Source organism: Montipora foliosa, chromosome 14 (genome assembly GCF_036669935.1).
Source record: "Montipora foliosa isolate CH-2021 chromosome 14, ASM3666993v2, whole genome shotgun sequence".
NCBI classification, from domain to species: domain Eukaryota; kingdom Metazoa; phylum Cnidaria; class Anthozoa; order Scleractinia; family Acroporidae; genus Montipora; species Montipora foliosa.
The window spans coordinates 20,048,998-20,071,497 of NC_090882.1; the positions used below are offsets into that span (position 1 = coordinate 20,048,998).

The 22,500-nt window shown below is 40.0% G+C and overlaps 1 protein-coding gene and 1 long non-coding RNA gene across 2 annotated transcripts; both read left to right on the plus strand.

Annotated features, from left to right (window-relative positions):
- Nucleotides 1-2,969: 2,969 nt before the first annotated feature.
- Nucleotides 2,970-6,369, plus strand: LOC137984750 (uncharacterized). The gene is made up of 3 exons (XR_011119164.1): nucleotides 2,970-3,180; nucleotides 3,528-4,498; nucleotides 4,571-6,369. It is a non-coding gene; the product is annotated as an uncharacterized lncRNA (long non-coding RNA).
- A 921-nt stretch (nucleotides 6,370-7,290) lies between these two features.
- Nucleotides 7,291-18,730, plus strand: LOC137984765 (signal recognition particle subunit SRP54-like). Its single transcript, XM_068832039.1, has 12 exons — nucleotides 7,291-7,345; nucleotides 7,880-7,969; nucleotides 8,107-8,167; nucleotides 9,067-9,126; nucleotides 9,295-9,383; nucleotides 10,414-10,514; nucleotides 11,034-11,120; nucleotides 11,773-11,846; nucleotides 12,844-12,952; nucleotides 15,567-15,737; nucleotides 16,592-16,687; nucleotides 18,194-18,730. The coding sequence occupies exons 2-12, from the start codon at nucleotides 7,890-7,892 to the stop codon at nucleotides 18,271-18,273; spliced, it is 1,008 nt and encodes a 335-aa protein (XP_068688140.1). The 5' UTR covers nucleotides 7,291-7,345; nucleotides 7,880-7,889; the 3' UTR covers nucleotides 18,274-18,730.
- Nucleotides 18,731-22,500: the final 3,770 nt, after the last annotated feature.

The window sequence follows — 22,500 nt, forward strand, 5'->3', positions numbered from 1 at the left end:
GGAGAAATGTTTGCTTAAATTATTCGAATTATATTCGAAAAAAAGGAGAAGTTTTCAGTCTTGGTGCACGGTCAAATTAGATACCAATGAATTCGTGCAAAAATGGTCGTTTGGAACTTTCGTATCCGGCTTCTCCGACGGTTGAACTGCCACTCATCTGTGTGTTTTTTACGGACAGTCTTCATCGTGACCTGCCACCTCTCAAGTTACTGACGACCTTCTCGAGTGTTCTTCCCAAAAAATTATATTAAAGCCCAATAACTAAACTCAAAATACAGATGAAAATGATATGAAATGCCCTCTCTGGGATTGTTTCATTTAAATTACTTAATCGTCAGACCATCCAGGGGTAGAAGAAGTCTGAAATAAATACCGAACAATGCGAAGAGAACAAAGCGCACTTCCTTTTGACCCTGTCAACCTAACCACGTTCATAAGTTCCACTCTTCTGCAATAAAACAGGGAGGTTTTTCGAGTGGCTAAACCGCAACAAGTAAGGCAAAGGCGCGAGGGTCTAGAGAAAAATTTAAACACAGGCGCTGTTTCCTGCGTTTGAAGAAAATACCAAACCATAAATGAAAAAAAGATTGCCACGACGCCGAACGCATTGCCTCAACCGAAAGCCGCGAGCTCCACTCGGGCTGCCTGATGCTTTGAAGTTAAAAAATAGCCTGAAATACCAAGACGAATTGTGCCAAACAGGATTAGTGAAGCTGAAGTAGGGAAAGAATTATGTTTCTTTGCAAGGGAAAAGAAGCATAAAAATGAAACACTAATGCGATGCGCGGAATTTGTAATCTGTGACTCCAGTGCTCACCATATGAAAGACAAAATGACTTGTCTCTTGAATATATAAGCCATCGAGCTCTTAAGCTAAATTGTAATGACAAGGGCTGTCTGGAGCTGTAAGTAGGCGTGGGATTTGTCTCATATGGTTTAGGGGCCGACATATCCCTCCCTCAATGCCGTACCGGGAGGCAAGGTGGATAGCCGAAAGCAGCGAAGGGTCAAACTCTACATCTCTATGCAATAAGCGCATTCAAAATCATCTTACGCGTGATCTGCGCGGAAATTACATTCTGTCCCTCAATAAACCTAAAACAACCAGTTATGGTCTTAATTTTTTTTTCTTACGTATTACCCAAGTAGCGGAATGCGCTACCTGATTTTGTCCATACCACTGAGTCTACTGGTTTTAAACTAGAGAATCCAAGACCGCATTTTGTACTGCGGCTTTTCTTTTGAATTAATATATCTTTAACTATTATGTATTTAGTCATGTATCTGTATATGCTATGTATTTTAGTTGTAAATGTAATGTCTCGAAGACATCGGCTCTTGTAGTTATTGTGAAATTCGAGATGAAATAAAGTTTATGCATGTATGTATGTTACCTTCAGCAGGGCGCGTGCGTGCATTTTGTAATCAGCGACTGCAGTGCTTACCATATGTCAGATAAAATGACTTTTCCCTTGAATATATAAGCCATCGAAATCTTACGCTATATTGTAATGACAAGGGCGGTCTGAGAAGCTGTGAGTAGGCGTGGGATTTGTCTCATATGGTTTAGGGGCCGACATATCCCTCCCTCAATGCCGTACCGGGAGGCAAGGTCGGTAGCAGAAAGCAGCGAAGGGCCAACTGCGTCCAAAAGCGATCGCACGGGCCGAAATCCCGGGATGACTCGTTTGGTACGACGCTCCAGCGCCACGTCTGGAGGTACTGCTTTTCCTCTCGTGTTCAAACATTCCGTCAGCGCATGCGTAAATTAATGTTCAGACTCTCCGATACCTAGACTACCAAAAAAATGAAGATGCTGGTTAACGTTTTACAAGGAATTGAGATTTCAGTTGATTGTACAGGCATAAACGTAACGTAAGAACCGTGTGTGTCTGGTCTTCTCGAGACAGAGGTGAGAGATGGTTTCATGGAGAGTGGGACGCCTAAAATGCTCTGTTGTAAAACATGGCGGTTCACGAGTGAGGTTGTTTCTCTCGTCTTTCTGTGGACGAATTCCAGGACCTACCGATACAATTTGGGCAAGTTTTGAAAGCTAAAAGCTTCAGTCGGTGCTGTATTTTACTGGTATGACTGGGTGACCCGACACTTTAAAAACAAAATAAATGAAATGAAAATCGGGGAGCTTCCCTTGTCGTGGAATGGAAGAATTACCCAGAATTCTTTTCGAGCATGAAAGAGGCAACTTGAGAAGCACGAGGATGGCCCTCATCCAATTGTTAAAACGGGGCCGGAGTAAAAAGAAGTGACAAGAAGATCTCTGGTCAGATACTAAGGAGTAGCGCTGGTGTCTGCTGTTAACGTAAGACTTTTGATTTCTCAACAAGTAGTTTTACTTATAGAACATTCGCGACAAGGCAGTGCTTTTTTTCGCTGTTACTCTCTTAGCAAATTTCTTGTCAAAGAAACGGTATAATGTAAATAAGAGAACACTGAGATTTATATTCGAATTACTTGTCCTCTTACCACTTAAATCAAACTCTACATCTCTATGCAATAAGCGCATTCAAAATCTTCTTATGCGTGATCTGCGCAGAAATTACATTCTGTCCCTCAATAAACCTAAAACAACCAGTTATGGTCTTAATTTTTTTTTCTTACGTATTTGCTAAGTTGCGGAATGCGCTACTTGATTTTGTCCGTACCACTGAGTCTACTGGTTTTAAACTAGAGAATCCAAGACCGCATTTTGTACGGCGGCTTTTCTTTTGAATTAATATATCTTTAACTATTATGTATTTAGTCATGTATCTGTATATGCTATGTATTTTAGTTGTAAATGTAATGTCTCGAAGACATCGGCTCTTGTAGTTATTGTGAAATTCGAGATGAAATAAAGTTTATGCATGTATGTATGTTACCTTCAGCAGGGCGCGTACGTGCATTTTGTAATCAGTGACTGCAGTGCTTACCATATGTCAGATAAAAGGTTATTTTTAGATTGAATTTCCCGCTAATGAGACTCTCACAGGAGCCCGATGACCAATTACAAGAAATTAAGCTGACGTCATAGGGTCACCGAACCGTAACTGATGTTGTTTTTTGACCTAATTCACGGGAAGGGCTAGTCTAAAAATAAACCTACTTGTGAAAACGCCGTTTCACAGACGCTGTATGGAAGTTGCACGCTCCAGGATGGGCTCCTGGGGGCATTTTGTTCAGGTAAAATTTATAAGGATTTGTATTGGATTTTGGTGCGTGACAAAAGTTTGTTCCAATAAGTTCATCGAGCCAGGAAATTGTTAGTGTCGGTTGATGATTTTTTCCATGTTCTCTTGTCGCGAGACAAGCTTGTTCTCCCCCAAGATGGAAGACAGTTCACTTGCGAACAAAAAGATGCCGTCCATTTCAGCGACTGAAGACAAGGGCGTATTTGTACGATTTCGGACTCGAATTGCGATTGGTGTATACTTGCACGATTTTATGACCAAATTAGGTTATTCAGAGTGTTGCAAAAAAAGAGTATTTAATGGGTTGCCTTTTTAGAATCATCCTCTTTTTCCTTGCAGACAGGCACTATGGCTGACGAGAGAAGATGGAGTTGCGAATGTTGCATTAGAAGCGTGGCATACCACAGTGACACCTAACGCAGATAACAATTCGTGCCCTTTGCCTGGACAATACAACATCCGTTTTAACAAATATTCATAAATTTTCTACATTCTCATCATTTTGCATTTACGCTTTTATTTAATTTTCTCATCGATTTCTTATCATTCATTTTACCCGTCGAAGACTGCAGTTCGGGTAGTCGAAAGCTCGTAGTTTTTAATCATTTTAGCCAGAAATCGTTTTTTCAATTTTAACTATGTTTCATCCTGGCTGCGGCCCTTCAATATTTTCAAGAAGAAAATCGTAGTCGAGGTAAAGTTGAAAGTCATTTATTATGGATGCGATGAAAAATTTGCATACATCGCCAAATTTATGTTAAATTCGTTTTGGGGAAAGTTTGGAGAGAGGCCTGACAAAGTCAGTATTATTACCATCCACACGTTGGCACAACTTTACGATCTGTTGGACAATAACACCGTCCAGGTGATGTCCCTCTACATTTGTTCGGACCTAGTGTTGGAAGTCCGCTACAAGAAATTGCATGGAACATCCCCTCCCAATCCCAAGACCAACATTTTTATCGCGGCATTCACGACGTGATGGGCCCGACTCGAGTTGTACGGGTATTTGGAGAAATGGGGCGAGCAAGTGTTGTATCACGACACGGACAGCATCGTGTACAGGTGTCTGGCGGGGCAGGATCGCAACCAGCTGGGGGAATATTTGGGGCAAATGAAGGATGAACTGAAAGGAGACTTTATCGCGGAGTTTGTCAGCGGCGGCGCAAAGAACTACGCCTACAAGACCGACAAGGAAAAAATGGAGTGCAAAGTCAAAGGACTGACGTTGGATTTTGCCACAAGTGAGGTGATCAATTTCGACACCATGAAACAGAACGTCCTCGACGAAGTTCAAGCCCCTTTGTTAGGTAAGCGATCTTTTTCTCACGAGTTCATCACGTGCGTTTAGAATTCTCACGGTGTCTTTTTTTGGATTTTAGATCGACGCAAGACCATCGTGACCAACCCGAACTTCTTTGTCCGCCATCCGATGACGAAGCAAGTGGGGATGGTGGCCCGAGATAAGACCTATCAGTTGGTCTTTGATGCGAGAGTGATTTGCCCGACCACATTTACCAGCTTTGCGTACGGTTACAGACGAGTACAGGAGGAAAATGCAATGGAGGAGAGCAGCAATTAATTTGTGTTTTATTACTTTTCATCGGATTTTTTTTAATTGGAGAAAAAACATCCCATTTCGAGTGATGAGTCTAGCCTCTCCCAGGGAGAATTTTGTGATTCGATGAATCGTGAGAGTGCCAATTCTGACGACATGGGAATTCAAAAAACCAAGAAGACCATAAGGGGTATGTGGGCTTTTGACCGGGCGTGTGCATGGTGACGCTGTCATCTGTCGACCTTACCCCATATGGTCTTTGTCTACCAAGTTTTAGTGTTGATTTCGAGGCTCAGTTTGATGGTCGCTTGTTTCCACGGCGGCTCGCCCATTTTTGGTGTAGGTCGCTACGTGCGTTTACCAGTGATGCCTGGCGCTTTGAGTTTCTTTTTTGGTATTCAGGCAAAGGGTCATCACTGAGACTCGAGGCAATGCATCCGAGATAGTTTGGTCACTTTGGCGCATATCGGAGGTTTTAAATTAATTTGTTTTCTTTTTGGTGAACTTTGCAAATCACCGAAAAAGAACCGTGTTTGCCTATAAAATACTCGGTTGTACCAGGCCATCCTTTTCCTGAGTTTTTCGAAAAAACAATGTCTTGATGTTATAGCTTTCACTTTTGTGTTATTTCGGTCAAAAACACGTGTTGGTTTTTTATTTGAACGGTGGGTTGTCATCGGTATGGGCGTTAGGTAACCAAACCATCTTGGATGCATCGTTTTTGTTTCACCTTTTTATTTGAACATGTTGGGCGCCATGGTTTTAATTTTTTTCATTCCACAACTTAAGTTTGGGTGAGTTTTAAAAGCCATCTCGGATACTTTGTTTTTTTGAGACAATGTCGTTTTTTATTTTTTCAAATGAGATGTTTTCGGTAACACCAACAGAACACTCTCCTTTGCCCAAATTTCTTTTTTGGTTTTTGATTCACCTTTTGTTTCTCGTTGCTTTAGTTTGATTTCTTTTTAAAACACTTTGACGAGGGTACCACTTGAATCTTTTCCAGGTTTTGGATCGCGTCATTGATCTTTTCGCTGCTAGGTTGATCCAATGGTTTGTGGCTGGTTTGCACGTAACTGTATGGGATTTTAGTAGAAAGCATCAATTGCTTGTCTGGGTTAATCAGTGATGTGATCCAAAGCCTTGTTTCATTAAAGATGGTTCATTTGATCAAGGCATCAAATGCAGTTTTTTAAAATTTGATGTGCCGGGGTGCCAGACCAAAATGACTGGTCTCGTGAAAGTAAGAGCTGACGTCTCCGTCACGTCTCACAGCAGGGTCTTTTCTTTCAAGAAGACGAGTATGTGGGTATATTATTTTTATAGTCGAACAAACAATTACACATTACAACGTTTCCTTGTTTGGATTTGGGGCGAACGCGAGTGTTCATCTTTTTTGCAAACATCTTGTTTCACTTTGTTCTGTCACATGTCAAAAGGTTTTTGTTTTTTGATTTTGCGCTCAATCACCGTCCTGTTTTTAGCGTTATTTATTTCACTGGGTATATTTATCTTAATAGTCGAACAATCAATTACACATTACAATAACCCAAAGGAAAGCCATGGGAAACCTATATAAATAGGCTAAGTCAATAAACATTTTTATGAAAAAAATGGTGTGTGTATGTTTTCGATCATGGGGAAAAAGCGACGACCGAAACAACGAAAGCGAAAACAAAAAGGACTGCGATGGGATGTCCATAGCTTTTTAAAAAAGTTTGGAAGAGAATGGCACGTGCCCGGTTATACATCGCGCAGAATGCCTGGACATCATTAGTTATTCATAACCGGTGAAGCAGCAAATTCGAAAGCGTGCATGCCTTGAAATGTCCTGAATAAGAGAAGAAAGGGCCCAAATTGGCCCACTAGGGCTGATAAAACTTAGTTTTCTGATTTCCAGGAGTCATAACTTCAACTATCGCGTGCGGCGTTTTGAAGAAGAAGGTTGTACCTTCAATTTAAGCCGAGAAGTAAGTGAATATAGAAGGTATAAGGAATGATCCTGATGTTCTTGGAGGTTTCTGTTGCATAAATGAACTTTTTTAGGTCTTATTCAAAGTATATTCACCTTAATCATACAACTACTATTGAGACAAATGAATGAGAAATTGTGTTAGTGAACTGCAAAGGGTGTATTGAAGACCCACTAGTATTGAACCCTCTCTGACTCCTTTTTAATTCCATGTAGGCTCTATTTATTCCTATAAGGTTTGCTGCTATTTCATTAATATTGCACTGTTGCTCCTTTTTCAACACTGCAGTTAGCCTACTACTACCAACGAAAAGGCTGGAAGACCTGTCTCATCTGTGCAGATACATTTCGAGCAGGTAACAAAAAGGGCTTTACTGCCTCGAACCACTTTTTCATAATCATCTCTCTCTCCCAATTCATAACTACTGCCATTACCCCTCTACTGTAGTAAATACAAATCTATAGCCATTAGCTGTATGTAATAGATTTTTCATATGGAATAAGTATGTACTGTAAAGAAGCTGTCAAGTAACATTGCTCATATTTACACGTGTTAATTTGGTTTTTAAGAGCCTTTGATCAACTCAAGCAAAACGCCACCAAGGCAAGAATACCTTTTTATGGAAGGTAGGAACATCTATAGTGCGCTGTGTTGTTATGTTTGAAAATTCATCAGGCATCTTTTCTGCAATGGAACAACCTTGGTTAAGATGAAAGGGAGAAATTGTCATAGAGTATATTACTTCTGGAATATCCACTTAATCTTTTTCAAATTTAGCATGAAGCAAATGGTTAGAAAAAAAAATCAAAATAATTATGACCTTACAAATTTTGTAACTGAAGGTAATGATGTCACACAATCTTATATCAAGGGACCTAATCAGTCCCCAATCACAATATACGTCCTGGGGGGTTCCCTGTGCTTGTTACCTTCCCTTCTGTTGTGTGTTTTTGGATATTAAAGCAGAACTTACCACTGTTGCAAGGCATCTGCTCATTTATATTGCTTCCCAATATTTCTTGATATTCCAAGCTTGCCTTGGCAGCGTACTCCCCAAAGAATCTGCTTTTCTAAATGTTGTCTCAAGATGAAGGGTATTGTCAGTGACTTTTTGATATTTCACAACATTGTGGTGTGTTGGTTTTGATTTGTTATTTTAGTTACACTGAAATGGATCCTGTTGTTATTGCACAAGAGGGTGTCGATAAATTCAAACAAGAAAATTTTGAAATAATTATTGTAGATACAAGGTAAGAACATGAAATTAATACAGTACTGTATACAGTTTGTTTTTTACTCATTATCTTGTAGTGAATGGTTTCATGTTTCCATGTTTTTTGGTCTGTATATTCTAAGCAATATTAAATATTGTTAATTCCTTTATCAGTGGTAGGCATAAGCAAGAGGAGTCACTTTTTGAGGAAATGCTTCAAGTCTCTAATGCAGTTGTAAGTTGATCTCAAAGTAGCAAGCCGCTCACAAAAACAATATTCTCCGAATTGAATATTTAATTTTATATTTTAAAGGGACTGTCAATCTATCTATACTACATGTAAGTCTTGTATCAAGACAGCAAACTATGTACAGCAAGGCTGCTGCCTAAGAAAATTTTAAAGGGGTCCTCAGAGCTGAACTTAGGAGCCCAACATATGAAGTGAAAGGTGTTGCTGTGAAAAATTAAGGCACCCAGAGCTATTCTTTGGAAGCCCCAGGCTACCGGGCTCCTGTTAGGCAACAGCCTTGTACAGAAATTTGGTTTTATCAACGGAGTTGATAATGTAAATTGGCCACCGTACAGAGATTCTAAAAGCTGACGTTTCGAGCGTTAGCGCTTCGTCAGAGCAAATCGCTCTGGATTCGCTCTGACGAAGGGCTAACGCTCGAAACGTCAGCTTTTAGAATCTCTGTACGGTGGCCAATTTACATTATCAACTCCGTTGATAAAACCAGATTTTTGTATACTACTTCTCCACCGACGCAGCACCACAGTTTCTTTAGAAACCACCCCTTCAGCCTTGTACAGATGCTGTTTAAAAGTGCTTTCCAGGATTCTCTGTGATATAATTACTATCCACGGCAGATAAAGATTAATACTGGTAGTTCTCTCACTAGTTTAGGGGCGTTCTTCCTCGGTGTGCAGAGAGGATTTACATTGTATAATTACGGTATTATTTTAATGGCCACAATAGCTTGGCCCTTTCTCGTGGAAACATCATCCAGAAAAGCTTGCCCTATTTGATTGATAATGGTGGAATGTTTCCATAACTTTTTCTCCATAATTTTTATTAACTGTAGGTAAATGTAATAAAAAGTGGATTAACCTGAATAATTTTTAATCATACTTTAGACCCCAGACAATGTGATATTTGTAATGGATGCAACAATTGGACAGGCTTGCGAGTCACAGGTAAATGTCTTGTTAAACAACAGGGATATTTATTGTTATTTGCTTAAATAATTTTTTCGGTTTCACCACTCAATGCTGTGCGTGAGTTTGGTTTGACCCAAAGAGACTAAGGTGCTTCTTGCATTAATCATTTTTTAGGAAATAATATAGTTTTCTTGATGCCTTTAGGCCAAAGCTTTCAAAGAAAAAGTTGATGTTGCATCTGTTATTGTCACGAAATTAGATGGTCATGCAAAAGGTGGTGGTGCGTTAAGTGCGTAAGTATAATTAAATTACAAACATTCCAATTAATCTCCCCATTTCCCGCCTTGCACCTCCACTGCCTCTTGTCCCTACGGGAGACGGCAACTCATGTTGCTTTATCCGATATCCAGAATCTTGAGATGACACATATGATACCTTTGGAGGCAGTGTAACCAAGTGGTTAAAGGAGAGCACTTGCAATCCAGAGTTCCTGGGTTCAAGTCTGTCTGTGAGGTGCAGTCCTCAGTCAACTTCTTGGTTGCAATTGTAGTAGCATAACTGGTCTGCCTTTCATCAGTTGGTCTGTTAACATGTACATGCACATGCAGGGATGTCGCCAAGCGCCGGCTGCCGGTGAAAGTCACCGCTTGAGAAAGGGGTGATGACCGGCTGAATTTTGAGCGTTGATCAAAATGACCGCGATGATTGCAAATTATTCTGTACAAAGTTTAAAAGTCGTTCAATGTGTTAACAAAAAAATTGAATATCTGCCAGTCTACTGAATTACAGTATCACTAGAAAATATCAATACTGGAAATGAAATAAAAGCATTGTTTTGAGTACTATTGTGCATGCGGGGTGTTGCAAGACATTACAATCATGTTACCATGTCCCTTTGATGCTCGGAGCGCAGACGGCCTCAATAGAACCTTCAACTTGATGAATTTATTCTTAGCTACAACCCTGCACATGTATTGTATTTTTGTCCTGAAAAGCCCTAGAAAGTGTCAGTCAATTTAGAATGAAAGAATTATTATTATGGTAATTAACTTCACTCTGTTAGAATTTAAAAAAAGATATTTAAAATAATAAATGCATGTACATGTAAGTTCCTTCGGAGTTGCTTAGGATTTTATTTTGAGATTTAAATTGAGTTCCATCAGGAACAATATAATTTACAGCACCATGGGAACAAAGTGCTCAGTAGGTTTTATTTCAATGGTTACACGTGATGACTTAATCTGCAGAGTCAAGAGTTGAAACCAATTTTTTAACATGGGTAGGGGATGTGACATGCTACCAAATGTTTGGTTTCATTTTCAGTGTTGCAGCCACCAAAAGTCCCATTATTTTCATTGGTACTGGAGAACACATTGATGACTTTGAACCTTTTAAGACCAGACCTTTTATTAGTAAATTATTAGGTAAGCTAATGTGATGTGCAATTGTAGTAGTTTTAAAGTATATCACGCAAAATCGTGTAGTTTTATGACACCCAAAATGCCCAAAAAGGAGAATGAAACATTGCAATAAATACAGCGAAAGGAAAGAAAATCATGGATGGACACCAATGGACAAGATTGAAATGGATTACGTTTGGGTAATCTTGAAAAAAATCGGCCCAACATTCTTCAAGTTTATGGCAAATCACCTGGGTAAAAGTCGTTTTTGCTCAGAATCATCTTGTTTGTACTGCAAAGATAATTTAATCACTGGAGGAATTCCACATTACCCTGTTAGAGTTTTACCCTCGTAAGTAACCAAAGATTTCCCTTTGACACCCTAAAATAACATGACATAGTCCCTTTAAGTACAATTAGTAACTTGAGACTGGTTTATTATACATTGTAGAGCGTAACCTTTTCTTCTTTGTTTTATTTTGTTTTTAATTTTGTTCATTTTGTTCAGTACCAGTAATCATACTTTTTGTGATGTCATACTAGGAATGGGAGATATTGAGGGTCTGATTGACAAGGTGAATGAACTGAAGCTTGAGGACAATGAGGAACTTATTGACAAGCTCAAACATGGTGAGAAGTCATTTGTTGGGGACAGAACCATTTTCCCAATAATAGCATTTCTCTCTTTGACAAATTGTACAGAAAATCACTATTTTGAATTTTGTACTGTTCAACTGTATGTCATTAAATTAATATAGAACTGCTTGCAACTTGCCACTGATATTTGCAAGTTGATGGAATAAAAAGTCACAAATTATAGAACGAGTTTCAATCAAGTGTTGTAAAACCAAAACCAAAGTAATTACTTTGGCCAATCAAAAAGGAGGGACACAATCCAGTAAACCAATCAAAACTCGGGAAAATGTTCACGTGCGAGCCATTATTGGTTTTGGTTTCACTTCTGATTGGTTGAAAAAGAGGCACAAGAACTTTGAACCAAAATAATGGAAAACCAAAGCAATTCGCCAATTACTTTCGATACTCAATTGAAAACCGTTCTAATTATTGTGTAACAGAGCATTACTGTAAGTCTCAAAGCTATAATGTTGTGCTGCCCAATTTATGAAAGAAGAGGTAACTTTATCAGCCAAACAAAAAAAAACTTTGACAAAGAAACGTTGACGATTAAAATTTCAAACGCCAAAGGCTGCAACATCAAACATGGAAAAAATGTGTGAGCATTTCTTGTGATTTTTTTCCATTCCTTTTTGCTCTGTATCAGGTGTTTTTAGTTTAAGAGACATGTATGAACAGTTCCAGAACATCATGAAGATGGGACCATTTGGTCAGATTATGGTAAGTAACCTGCTATAAGTCAATACACGTAGTTCTGAAGGCCTCCTAAATTTCTTCCAATTGGTTACAGTCTAGCACCTTAACTATCCAGTTGGCAGTGCACATTGCATTGGTTATCATCATCCTTTACAATTCTCCTGATATGTCTTGACCTTGTTAACACGTGTGTTGTGTAATATTGATAATATGAGTGACTGTTTCAACACTGACCTGAAAAAACTACTTTTTAACTTCAAGATTTAGTGTTCATGTTCATAAGTTACCTCTGAACCTTCAGACATTTAAAGTGGTACTACGATAAAAAAAAAACTCAAATTAGATTTCAAAACGATGTTAACTAAACACTGAGTGACCCAAGTTTAAAGCCTTAATTTCGGAAAGAAATTTATTTATTTTAACTGGAATTTTCCTATTTAATGGTCCGCCATTACTAACTTTAAAAGCTTGAAAGCGCTGAATCGAGGAGAAAATGACGTCAAAGACTCACTATTTTAAGAATGCAATGTGTTTGTACGCGGTTGAAATGATATGCAGCACGGGAGATTCGGGCTTTCAGATTTGTAAACTCGTGTTTTGCATATATAAACTGCGTTTACATGCCGAAATCTTAAGCTTGAGTGAATAACGTCACTTTTTCCCTAGATCCAATCCTCTGAGGTCCATTCGGTCAGTTTTGAACGTGAGTAATGGCGGACCGTGAAATCCCAAACTTACACTCAAAGTAAACAGCTTTCGGATAAAAATCAAAGCTCAAATTTTTACCAGGCAGGTGTTAAGCAAACACACTTTCAAAATCTGAACTGATAGTACCACTTTTAACATGGAAAATCTAACAAAGATATGTTTTGTAAGTCAAGTGAGAATTGAATCAAGTATGCATCTGCAAGGCCATTTTTTTTTGCTTCCCTTTCAGGAGTTATTGTGAATTTGAAGAAAATGAATTTAAATAAATTAAAATACAGTGTAAAGTGCTAAATAATTTTGCATTGTTTTTCAGGGTATGATCCCAGGTTTCAGTAGTGATTTCTTATCCAAAGGCAATGAACAAGAATCGATGGCCCGGTTAAAAAAACTAATGACCATTATGGACAGTATGAATGACGAAGGTACCATTTCCACAATATCCCAAATTTTGCTGTAATTTCTGTTAAAGAGTTTGATAGTCTAGCTTGGGCCAGTATTTCAATTCTCGGTTTTCACATGACGTCACGACCGCCATGTTGGTGCCCTAAACAAAGAAAAGGCGGCCATGTTGGTGCCCCGACCAAATCCTCCGGGAATTTAACTCTATTATTATGCAAACGCTTCCTTTTGTTTTCGTTGAAAAACATGGCTGTTGATCACGTGAGTGAAAACCAGCAATACAATCGATGCGAGCAAGGACTGTCTACTGAGCTAATATACTGCCGACCAGTTGGCATTGTTGAGGCTGCAGGTTCAAATCCCAGCTTGGCAAACACTTAACTTAAAAAAACTGAGGACAAAGTGCATTTCATCAGTGATTACAATTTCAAGTCTTTCAACTGCTGTGGAGAAAGGTCGTAAACCGCATAGCCCATCTCACAATCTTCCTTCATAAACTCCGTTTGACTTTAAAGATTTTCCTTACTGTCGACACACTATAGGACAAGGCGCTCTCGATTTTGTTGTCTGACCACATGTTTTTTTTCCAGCAAAATATACCGACTTGGTGTTGACTCAAAACGCTTTTTGTATGCGGTTACAAACAATACAATACAGTACATTACATACTTAACTGACAACTCCCCATAAGAGCTTTTCAGGGCCAATGAAACACAATAGGGAGCTTTAGCACCGACAACGGCGACGGCAACGAAAACGTCACAAATTTGCATATTTAGTGAGCGAAAGCAATAACTTTGCACGCTCTGCACGTGCATCTTTTCATTTTTGTTTATTTCTTTGCCGTCGTCAGCAAAACAACAACGTGAAATGACTAAATTTGAGTATTTAAGGAGAACGTCAGTCCTTGGGGATAAATTTTCATTTTATCCCGTTAATTGAGCGCCGTTCATACTAGTTTCGTTCTTGAGGGTTTGCCACACCTTTGCCACGTTAAAATGCTTGGAATAGTCGCGAAGCGATTACAATAACGCGAATTCACATTTAATAACGACGTTCTCGTTGCTGTTGACGGCGTCGTTGCTAAAGCTCCCTAATGAACGAAATGACAAAACAGAACAACTGTTAAGAATCCTAACTGGCCGGAGCCAAACCAGATGGCTATTTACAATTGCAGGCGAGAGGTTTCACCAGGGAGTACCAGGATCAAATTCAACGACTTGTCAGATCTCAAGGCAATTGCCGAAAACCATTGGGCTGCACTGCTTCCCCTTACATGAATAGAACTAGCCACTAGACAGTAGAGGTTTTGCACGGCAGCCATGTTGCATAGCAGGAGCAATAGATTCTTTTTCCTATGGGAACAAATGTTCTTTCTACTGCAGAACATTTTCATTGTTCCTGCCATGCAATATGGCTGCCGTGCAAAACCTCTATAAACTAGATAACTAGAATTAAGAACTGTGCGTTAAAGAACTTATGCTTATACTGCAAATGCATTTCTAGTTTACCAAAAAGAAACGCTACATTTTAAGCTCACTTAAGGACGGTGCCTGCTAATAGGCGATTTGCATGATGACGTTATTTACTACTAAGACCAGTTGCTAATTGAGTTGCTTCTATTGCTGGTTTTCACTCACGTGATCAACAGCCATGTTTTTCAACGAAAACAAAAGGAAGCGTTTGCATAATAATAGAGTTAAATTCGCGGAGGATTTGGTCGGGGCACCAACATGGCCACCTTTTCTTTGTTTAGGGGCACAAACATGGCGGTCGTGACGTCATGTGAAAACCGGGAATTGTCAGGAAAATTTAAACAATTGTTTCTTTGTTCCAAAGAGAAAAGAAAAATCTGAATAACAAAGCATTGTGACAAAGCATTCTGGTCTCGGTAGTCAAATGATGCCATCATAGCAAATCGCCTATTCAAAGGTATTTTTGCCCCGGTTTATGATTATGCAGGAAATGTAAATAGTTTTAAAATACAAAGCAATGTATGGCGTTCTTTCTCAAATTGAAGCTAAATTATCTTTCAAAAATGCATGGTTACCCCCAATTTTCTTTTTGGATACCAAGAGTACTTACTAAGATCTACTTTCTCCGGATAGTTTTAAACCGCACAAAAATATCCCTGTATTAGTAAGCATTACCGATAGGAAACCCGAGCAATCTCGATCCCAGAGCTCTTCTCTTGACTAAGGGACAGAGGAGCTCTGGGAAACCCTGAAACAAAGTGTCTTCTCATTGGTTTTCGCGAAGAACAATCAAAAGCGTCTTTAATTGGTGCATTCATGTTAGCACGAGGAGTGACCAGGCACCGTAAGGCTCAAATAGCCAATTTTTGGCTATAAGATCCTTGCAGCGCATGTTCTCCTACATAGAGTTTCCCAGAGCCTTGGGTCGACCCCGAGGCTCTGGTAACGAGAATGGAAACCCGAATATCTCGAGATGCGCAGAACGTATATGCAATAATAATAGTAGGCACCGTCCTTGATCTACGTCATTAGTCAGGCCTCACCGAGTGGACATTGCCGTCGTCGTTGGTTTTACTCCGTAGTCTTTGAATGTCATTTCAACGATAATGTTTGACAAAATACTTTTTCTATTTTTCGGCTTCAGTTTTTGTCTAATTTTCAGAACTTGACAGTCCCAATGGCGCCAAACTGTTTTCCCGCCAACCAGGAAGGAGCACGCGTGTGGCACGTGGTAGCGGCGTGTCAGTGCGAGAGGTACAGGAATTGTTGTCACAGTACACGAAATTTGCGGCAATGGTGAAGAAGATGGGTGGAATTAAAGGACTATTTAAAGGTAAATTCATTCTCGTAACCTCCGTATTATTTTAGCTTTTTAACCCAGTCGAACGAAGCAGACTGAGTTGTTGGCAGTATGGGCATTGGTTTTTTCGGAATCTTTAAGGAATGAATCACGCAACATGACACACAACAATATGCACAAATCTGTCACATGGCCAGCGTTACTGATTGGCACATTCGGGTCCCAGCTGACTCACGAGGCCTTACTTTACTATGTTTAGCAGATGGTTTGGACTCCTCACGAGGGTCCATTTTTCGCTGAAAACGAGGATCGTTAATTCTCCTTGTGTCTCTGAAGACAAAAAAGTGTCGCCATGTCTATTTTTTTTTTATTTTTGACGACAGCGCGAACGTACAATCGTGAATCTTTCATTCTCCATTTTACTCGGAAACGGCTAGTACCAATTTATACTTCGCCCACATTGTACGACGTGAAAAAGATGGACTAATCGCGAAAAACTTACGATATTGTAAAGTTCTATTATGAGGTGACTTTTTCGGTGACTTCGCCGTCGTAGATCTAAAAGTTCCTATTCCGGTGGGAGATCCCCCCCCCAAATCATTTGGGGGGTCGGCGGTGAAAATTTCGAGTGTTTCGTAATTTGACGTCATTTTGTTCTAAGCTGCAGATTCGCTGAAATCTGCCACCCCACACCTCCCCCCCCCCCCCCCCGAGTAATGTCCACTTTAACTTGGAGTTTGAAGATTTCGATCCAGCACGTAAAATCATCTGTATAATAATATTATGACCAGGAACCACCAGGAACGTAGAGAAAAATTGAAATCTATACCTTTCAAATTTTTGCAAATACTTCTAACTACGTGTCATTTGTTTCATGGTCCTCACAGGGGGAGACATGAGTAAGAATGTGAATCCATCGCAGATGGCCAAACTTAATCAACAGATGGCTAAAATGATGGACCCGAGGGTGCTTCAACAAATGGGTAAGCTAATCTCGTTCCCAGGATCTCTCTTTTTTCCCTTCACTTGGAGCGAGAGAGACAAAGAGAGAAATGACTAGCTCCCAACGTCAGTGGCTTCATAGCTCAGTTGGTTAGAGCGTTACACCGGTATCGCGAGGTCACGGGTTCAAACCCCGTTGAAGTCCTGAATTTTTCAGGCTTCTCCTTGCAATTGCTAAAATTACGTTCATAACTGCGAGGATCATAGCTTTACTTGATTTCATCTCCGCGGTTCAGTATATGATTCATTTCATATATCATTTCGTTCAGAGAGATCTTCCCCCCTCCAGGGCCCGGTTTTTCGAAAGCCGATTAATTTAATCCGGGATTAGTCTGAGAGTAAAATTTTGTTTCATGTTTTCAACTCTTTGGTGAAAGTGTTTTTTTGCTTTTTTGTTTTTTAAGATTTACTTCTTCTAATGTAAAATTTTGGCCTAGTATCAGCGTTGAACAGCATTTGGAAGTAGACAAATAAACTTCTTGGTTCACTTTTAATCTGGAGTTAGCGTTAATCGGCTTTTGAACAACTGGGCCCTGGGGTTTTCTAAGCGAGAGATTATCATAGTTGATGAAACAGCTTAAACCGTTTATTGTAAAGAAGCCTGAGAAAAAAAACGCTCTTGAACGGCACTCACACCAAAGACTGTTCGATTGCGCTCCTCGCTGTCTTCTCTCTCTGCACTGAGCCGTCAACTCGCTGCTATTCTAAGTGAGCCAACAAGCCCTCTGGGAACGAGTTCGTTTTTTATCCTATAATGAAGAGAAGAAAACTTTTTTAAGGACGGTCCCTACTAATTTAAAGGTATTTTTTGCCCCGGTTTATGATTATGCAGGAAACGTAGATTGTAACAAGTGTTATTGAACTCCAAAAAGAAAATTTGGGGTAACCACTTATTTTTCAAAGATAATTGACGAATAATATTCGTAAAAAGCTTTAAAATACAAAGCAATGTGACTAGTATTTGCAAGGCGAAAAATTCTTTAAAAAGTATAAATAACCGAACGTTTTCGACGTTAAGCCATCTTCAGGGTAGTTTGACCGTCCGCGTGATTGTGTATTTATCGAAGCAATGTATGGCGTTCTTTCTCAAATTGAAGCTTCATTATCTCTCAAAAATGCATGGTTACCCCCAATTTTCTTTTTGGATACCAAGAGTACTTACTAAGATCTACTTTCTCCGAATAGTTTTAAACCGCGCAAAGATATCACTGTGTTAGTAAGCATCACCGATAGGAAACCCGAGTATCTCGAGATGCGCAGAACGTATGCTCAATAACAACAGTAGGCACCGTCCTTAACTACACTTGTAAATTGATTCTCTAAGCGAAGCGTTTCTTTAATGTTATGATTAGGGTGGGTTTGACAAGAACACTTTGTGATGTGTACGCAAGTACACCACGATATGTCTAGAAAAGGAATGTCCGTTTTTGCGTCCGTTTTTTGAAGTTTATATGTCGTATTCTCTGACACCTCTGTTTCGTTTTCAGGTGGAACACAAGGTCTTCAGTCAATGATGCGTCAGTTCCAACAAGGCGCTGCCGGACACTCACAAGGAGGAAGGAAATGACAATGCTGAAGCAAACGAGCTTATAGATACTATAAAACGACAACAAAAACCTTCTTCATCGTTATTCCCGCTAATAGGCTGAGTTCGATATATCAATCTTCATGCATGGCTACGAGGCTTTCTGGTGAAATTCTGTTTTCTTTGTCTCAAGTCTCAAGGGAGATTTCGAAACAAAACAGTGCTCAAATTTTAACCATAAAGCCTCGTAGCCGTCTGTGAATATTGATATATGGAACGTTGCCAATTGACTGAGGCGCTCTCGAATATCACCACGAATTCGTTCCCAGGGTCTTTTATTTCTTTAGAACGACAATGAGAGCTGACGAGTTTCCTCATTTTTCGTTCATTGCAACATCGACAATACTATTTTCTTTACAATAATACTGAGATACAGTATGAAGATCAATTTTGTACAATGGTTGTGCTTAAAATAAATGGAGATAACAGAGAAACATTGTGCTGCGTAGAAATGTGTTGTTGTGTTGTTGTTGTTCTCAAAAGAAATGAAAGATAAAAGAATTTTTATCTATCGTTAGCCGCGAAAAAACAATCTTCATCCCAGGTGGCGGAGACATTTTCAAAGTGATTGTAATTTTTTCCAAGCGATCAAGCGGGGAAAGGCAATTTCAGGTGGCACTTTGATTCCTATCTTTGGGAAATGCCGGGTGGGGGGGGACTCCCATATAAAAAGGGGAGGGATGCTCGTCGTCTCGCTTAGGGGTGTAAATTTTGGATTTTGGTCTCGCTTAGGATATTTATCCGTGAAGGTCTCCTTTAGGGTTGCGCGCAAACAAATATAAAAAAGTGTTTATTTACACTTTAATCTTTCTTCACGTAGGTGAAAGTATTAGATGAAAATTTCTTTGCCATCATTAAAAGTCACTGTATTTTGTATTTCTCTGTGTTTTCATATGGTCTCTTTTAGGGGTCAAAAACAGGCCGGGCCACGGCCAGATTGGTCTCCTTTAGGGGTTTAATTTAAAATTTCCGACGAGACACCCTCCCCTTTTAATTTGGGAATCTCCCCCCTCCCCGGGGGGGGAGGGGAGAAATGTTTGCTTAATTTATTCTAATTATATTCGAAAAAAAGGAGAAGTTTTCAGTCTTGGTGCACGGTCAAATTAGATACCAATGAATTCGTGCAAAAATGGTCGTTTGGAACTTTCGTATCCTGCTTCTCCGACGGTTGAACTGCCACTCATCTGTGTGTTTTTTACGGACAGTCTTCACCGTGACCTGCCACCTCTCAAGTTACTGAAGACCTTCTCGAGTGTTCTTCCCAAAAAATTATATTAAAGCCCAATAACTAAACTCAAAATACAGATGAAAAGGATATGAAATGCCCTCTCTGGGATTGTTTCATTTAAATTACTTAATCGTCAGACCATCCAGGGGTAGAAGAAGTCTGAAATAAATACCGAACAATGCGAAGAAAACAAAGCGCACTAACTTTTGACCCTGTCAACCCAACCAGGTTCATTAAGTTCCACCCTTCTGCAATAAAACAAGGAAGTTTTTCGAGTGGCTAAACCGCAACAAGGAAGGCAAAGGCGCGAGGGTCTAGAAAAAAAATTAAACACAGGCGCTGTCTCCTGCGTTTGAAGAAAATACCAAACCATAAATGAAAACAAGATTGCCACGACGTTGAACGCATTGCCTCAACCGAAAGCCGCGAGTACCACTCGGGCTGCCTGATGCTTTGAAGTTAAAAAATAGCCTGAAATACCAAGACGAATCGTGCCAAAAGGATTGGTGAAGCTGAAGCAGGGAAAGAATTATGTTTTTTTGTAAGGGAAGACAAGCATACAAATGAAACACTAATGCGCATAGGCACAATTTGTAATCTGCGACTGCAGTGCTTACCACATGAGAGACAAAACGACTTTTCTCTTGAATATATAAGCCATCGAAATATTACTCTAGATTGTAAATGACAAGGGCGGTCTAGAGCTGTGAGTAGGCGTGGGATTTGTCTCATATGGTTTAGGGGCCGACATATCCCTCCCTCAATGCCGTACCGGGAGGCAAGGTCGGTAGCAGAAAGCAGCGAAGGGTCAACTGCGTCCAAAAGCGATCGCACGGGCCGAAATCCCGGGATGACTCGTTTGGTACGACGCTCCAGCGCCACGTCTGGAGGTACTGCATTTTTTTCCCTCGTTCAAACATTCCGTCAGCGCATGCGTAAATCTTCAGGCCTTTCAATACCTATCCTACCAAAAAAATTAAGATGCTGGTTAACTTTTTACAAGGAATTGAGATTTCACTTGATTCTATACAGGCATAAACGTAACGTAATTATAAGAACCGTGCATGTCTGGTCTTCTCGAGACAGAGGTGAGAGATGGTTTCATGCAGACTGGGACGTCTAAAATGCTCTGTTGTAAAACATGGCGGTTCACGAGTGATGTTGTCTCTCTGGCCCTTCTGTGGACGAATTCCAGGACCTACCTATACAATTTGGGCAAGTTTTGAAAGCTAAAAGCTTCAGTCGGTGCTGTATTTTACTGGTATGACTGGGTGACCTGACACTTTAAAAAAAATCAATGAAATGAGAATCGGGGAGCTTCCTAGTCATGCAATGCCAGAATTACCCAGAATTCTTTTCGAGCATGTACGAGGCAACTTGAGAAGCACGAGATTGGCCCTGATAAAATGGCTAAAGCGCGGCCGCAAGGAAAAAGTAGTGAGAAGAAGATTTCTAGCCAGATACTAAGGAGTAGCGCTGGTGTGTGCTGTTGACGTAGGACTTTTGATTTCTAAACAAGTTTTTATTATAGAAAAAATTCGCGACAAAGTAGTGCTTTTTTTTGGCTGTTATCCTCATAGCAAATTTCTTGTCAAAGAAACGGTATAATGTAAATAAGAGAATACTAAGATCTATATTTGCAAATTACCTGTCCTCTTACCACTCAAGTCAAACTCTACATATGTATAAAATGAGCGCATTCAAAATCTTCTTATGCGTGATCTTCGCGGAAATAAACACTCTGTCTTTCAATAAACTTAAAACAACCAGTTATGGTCTTAGTTGTTTTTTTTTACGTATCAGCTAAGTTGTGCTACCTGATTTTGTCCATACCACTGAGTCTACTGGTTTTAAACTAGAAAATCCAAGACCGCATTTTGTACGGCGGCTTTTCTTTTGAATTAATATATCTTTAACTATTATGTATTTAGTCATGTATCTGTATATGCTATGTATTTTAGTTGTAAATGTAATGTCCCGAAGACATCGGCTCTTGTAGTTATTGTGAAATTCGAGATGAAATAAAGTTTATGCATGTGTGTATGTTACCTCCAGCAAGGCGCGTGCGTGCATTTTGTAATCAGCGACTGCAGTGCTTACCATATGTCAGATAAAGTGACTTTACCTTTGAATATATAAGCCATCGAAGTCTTACGCTATATTGTAATGACAAGGGCGGTCTGAGAAGATGTGAGTAGGCGTGGGATTTGTCTCATATGGTTTAGGGGCCGACATATCCCTCCCTCAATGCCGTACCGGGAGGCAAGGTCGGTAGCAGAAAGCAGCGAAGGGCCAACTGCGTCCAAAAGCGATCGCACGGGCCGAAATCCCGGGATGACTCGTTTGGTACGACGCTCCAGCGCCACGTCTGGAGGTACTGCATTTTTCTCTCGTGTTCAAACATTCCGTCAGCGCATGCTAAATTAATGTTCAGGCTCTCCGATACCTAGACTACCAAGAATATGAAGATGCTGGTTAACTTTTTACAAGGAATTGAGATTTCAGTTGATTGTACAAGCATAAACGTAACATAAGAACCGTGCGTGTCTGGTCTTCTCGAGACAGAGGTGAGAGATGGTTTCATGCAGACTGGGACGCCTAAAATGCTTTGTTGTAAAACATGGCGGTTCACGAGTGAAGTTGTTTCTCTGGCCTTTCTTTGGACGAATTCCAGGACCTACCTATACAATTTGGACAAGTTTTAAAAGCTAAAAACTTCAGTCGGTGCTGTATTTTACTGGTATGACTGGGTGACCCGCCTGGGGTGACCCGACACTTTGAAAAAAATCAATGAAATGAGAATCGGGGAGCTTCCCTTGTCGTGGAATGGAAGAATTACCCAGAATTCTTTTCGAGCATGAAAGAGGCAACTTGAGAAGCACGAGAATGGCCCTCATCCAATTGTTAAACGCTGCCGGAGGAAAAAGTAGTGACAAGAAGATCTCTCGTCAGATACTAAGGAGTAGCGCTGGTGTCTGCTG

Excerpts from the sequence above, each read along its gene's own strand:
- LOC137984765 (XM_068832039.1), top strand. The coding sequence starts at position 7,890 with ATGGATCCTGTTGTTATTGCACAAGAGGGTGTCGATAAATTCAAACAA. Across the intron at positions 8,168-9,066 it reads TTCAAGTCTCTAATGCAGTT|ACCCCAGACAATGTGATATT; the intron begins GTAAGTTGATCT and ends ATCATACTTTAG. Across the intron at positions 15,738-16,591 it reads AATTAAAGGACTATTTAAAG|GGGGAGACATGAGTAAGAAT; the intron begins GTAAATTCATTC and ends TGGTCCTCACAG.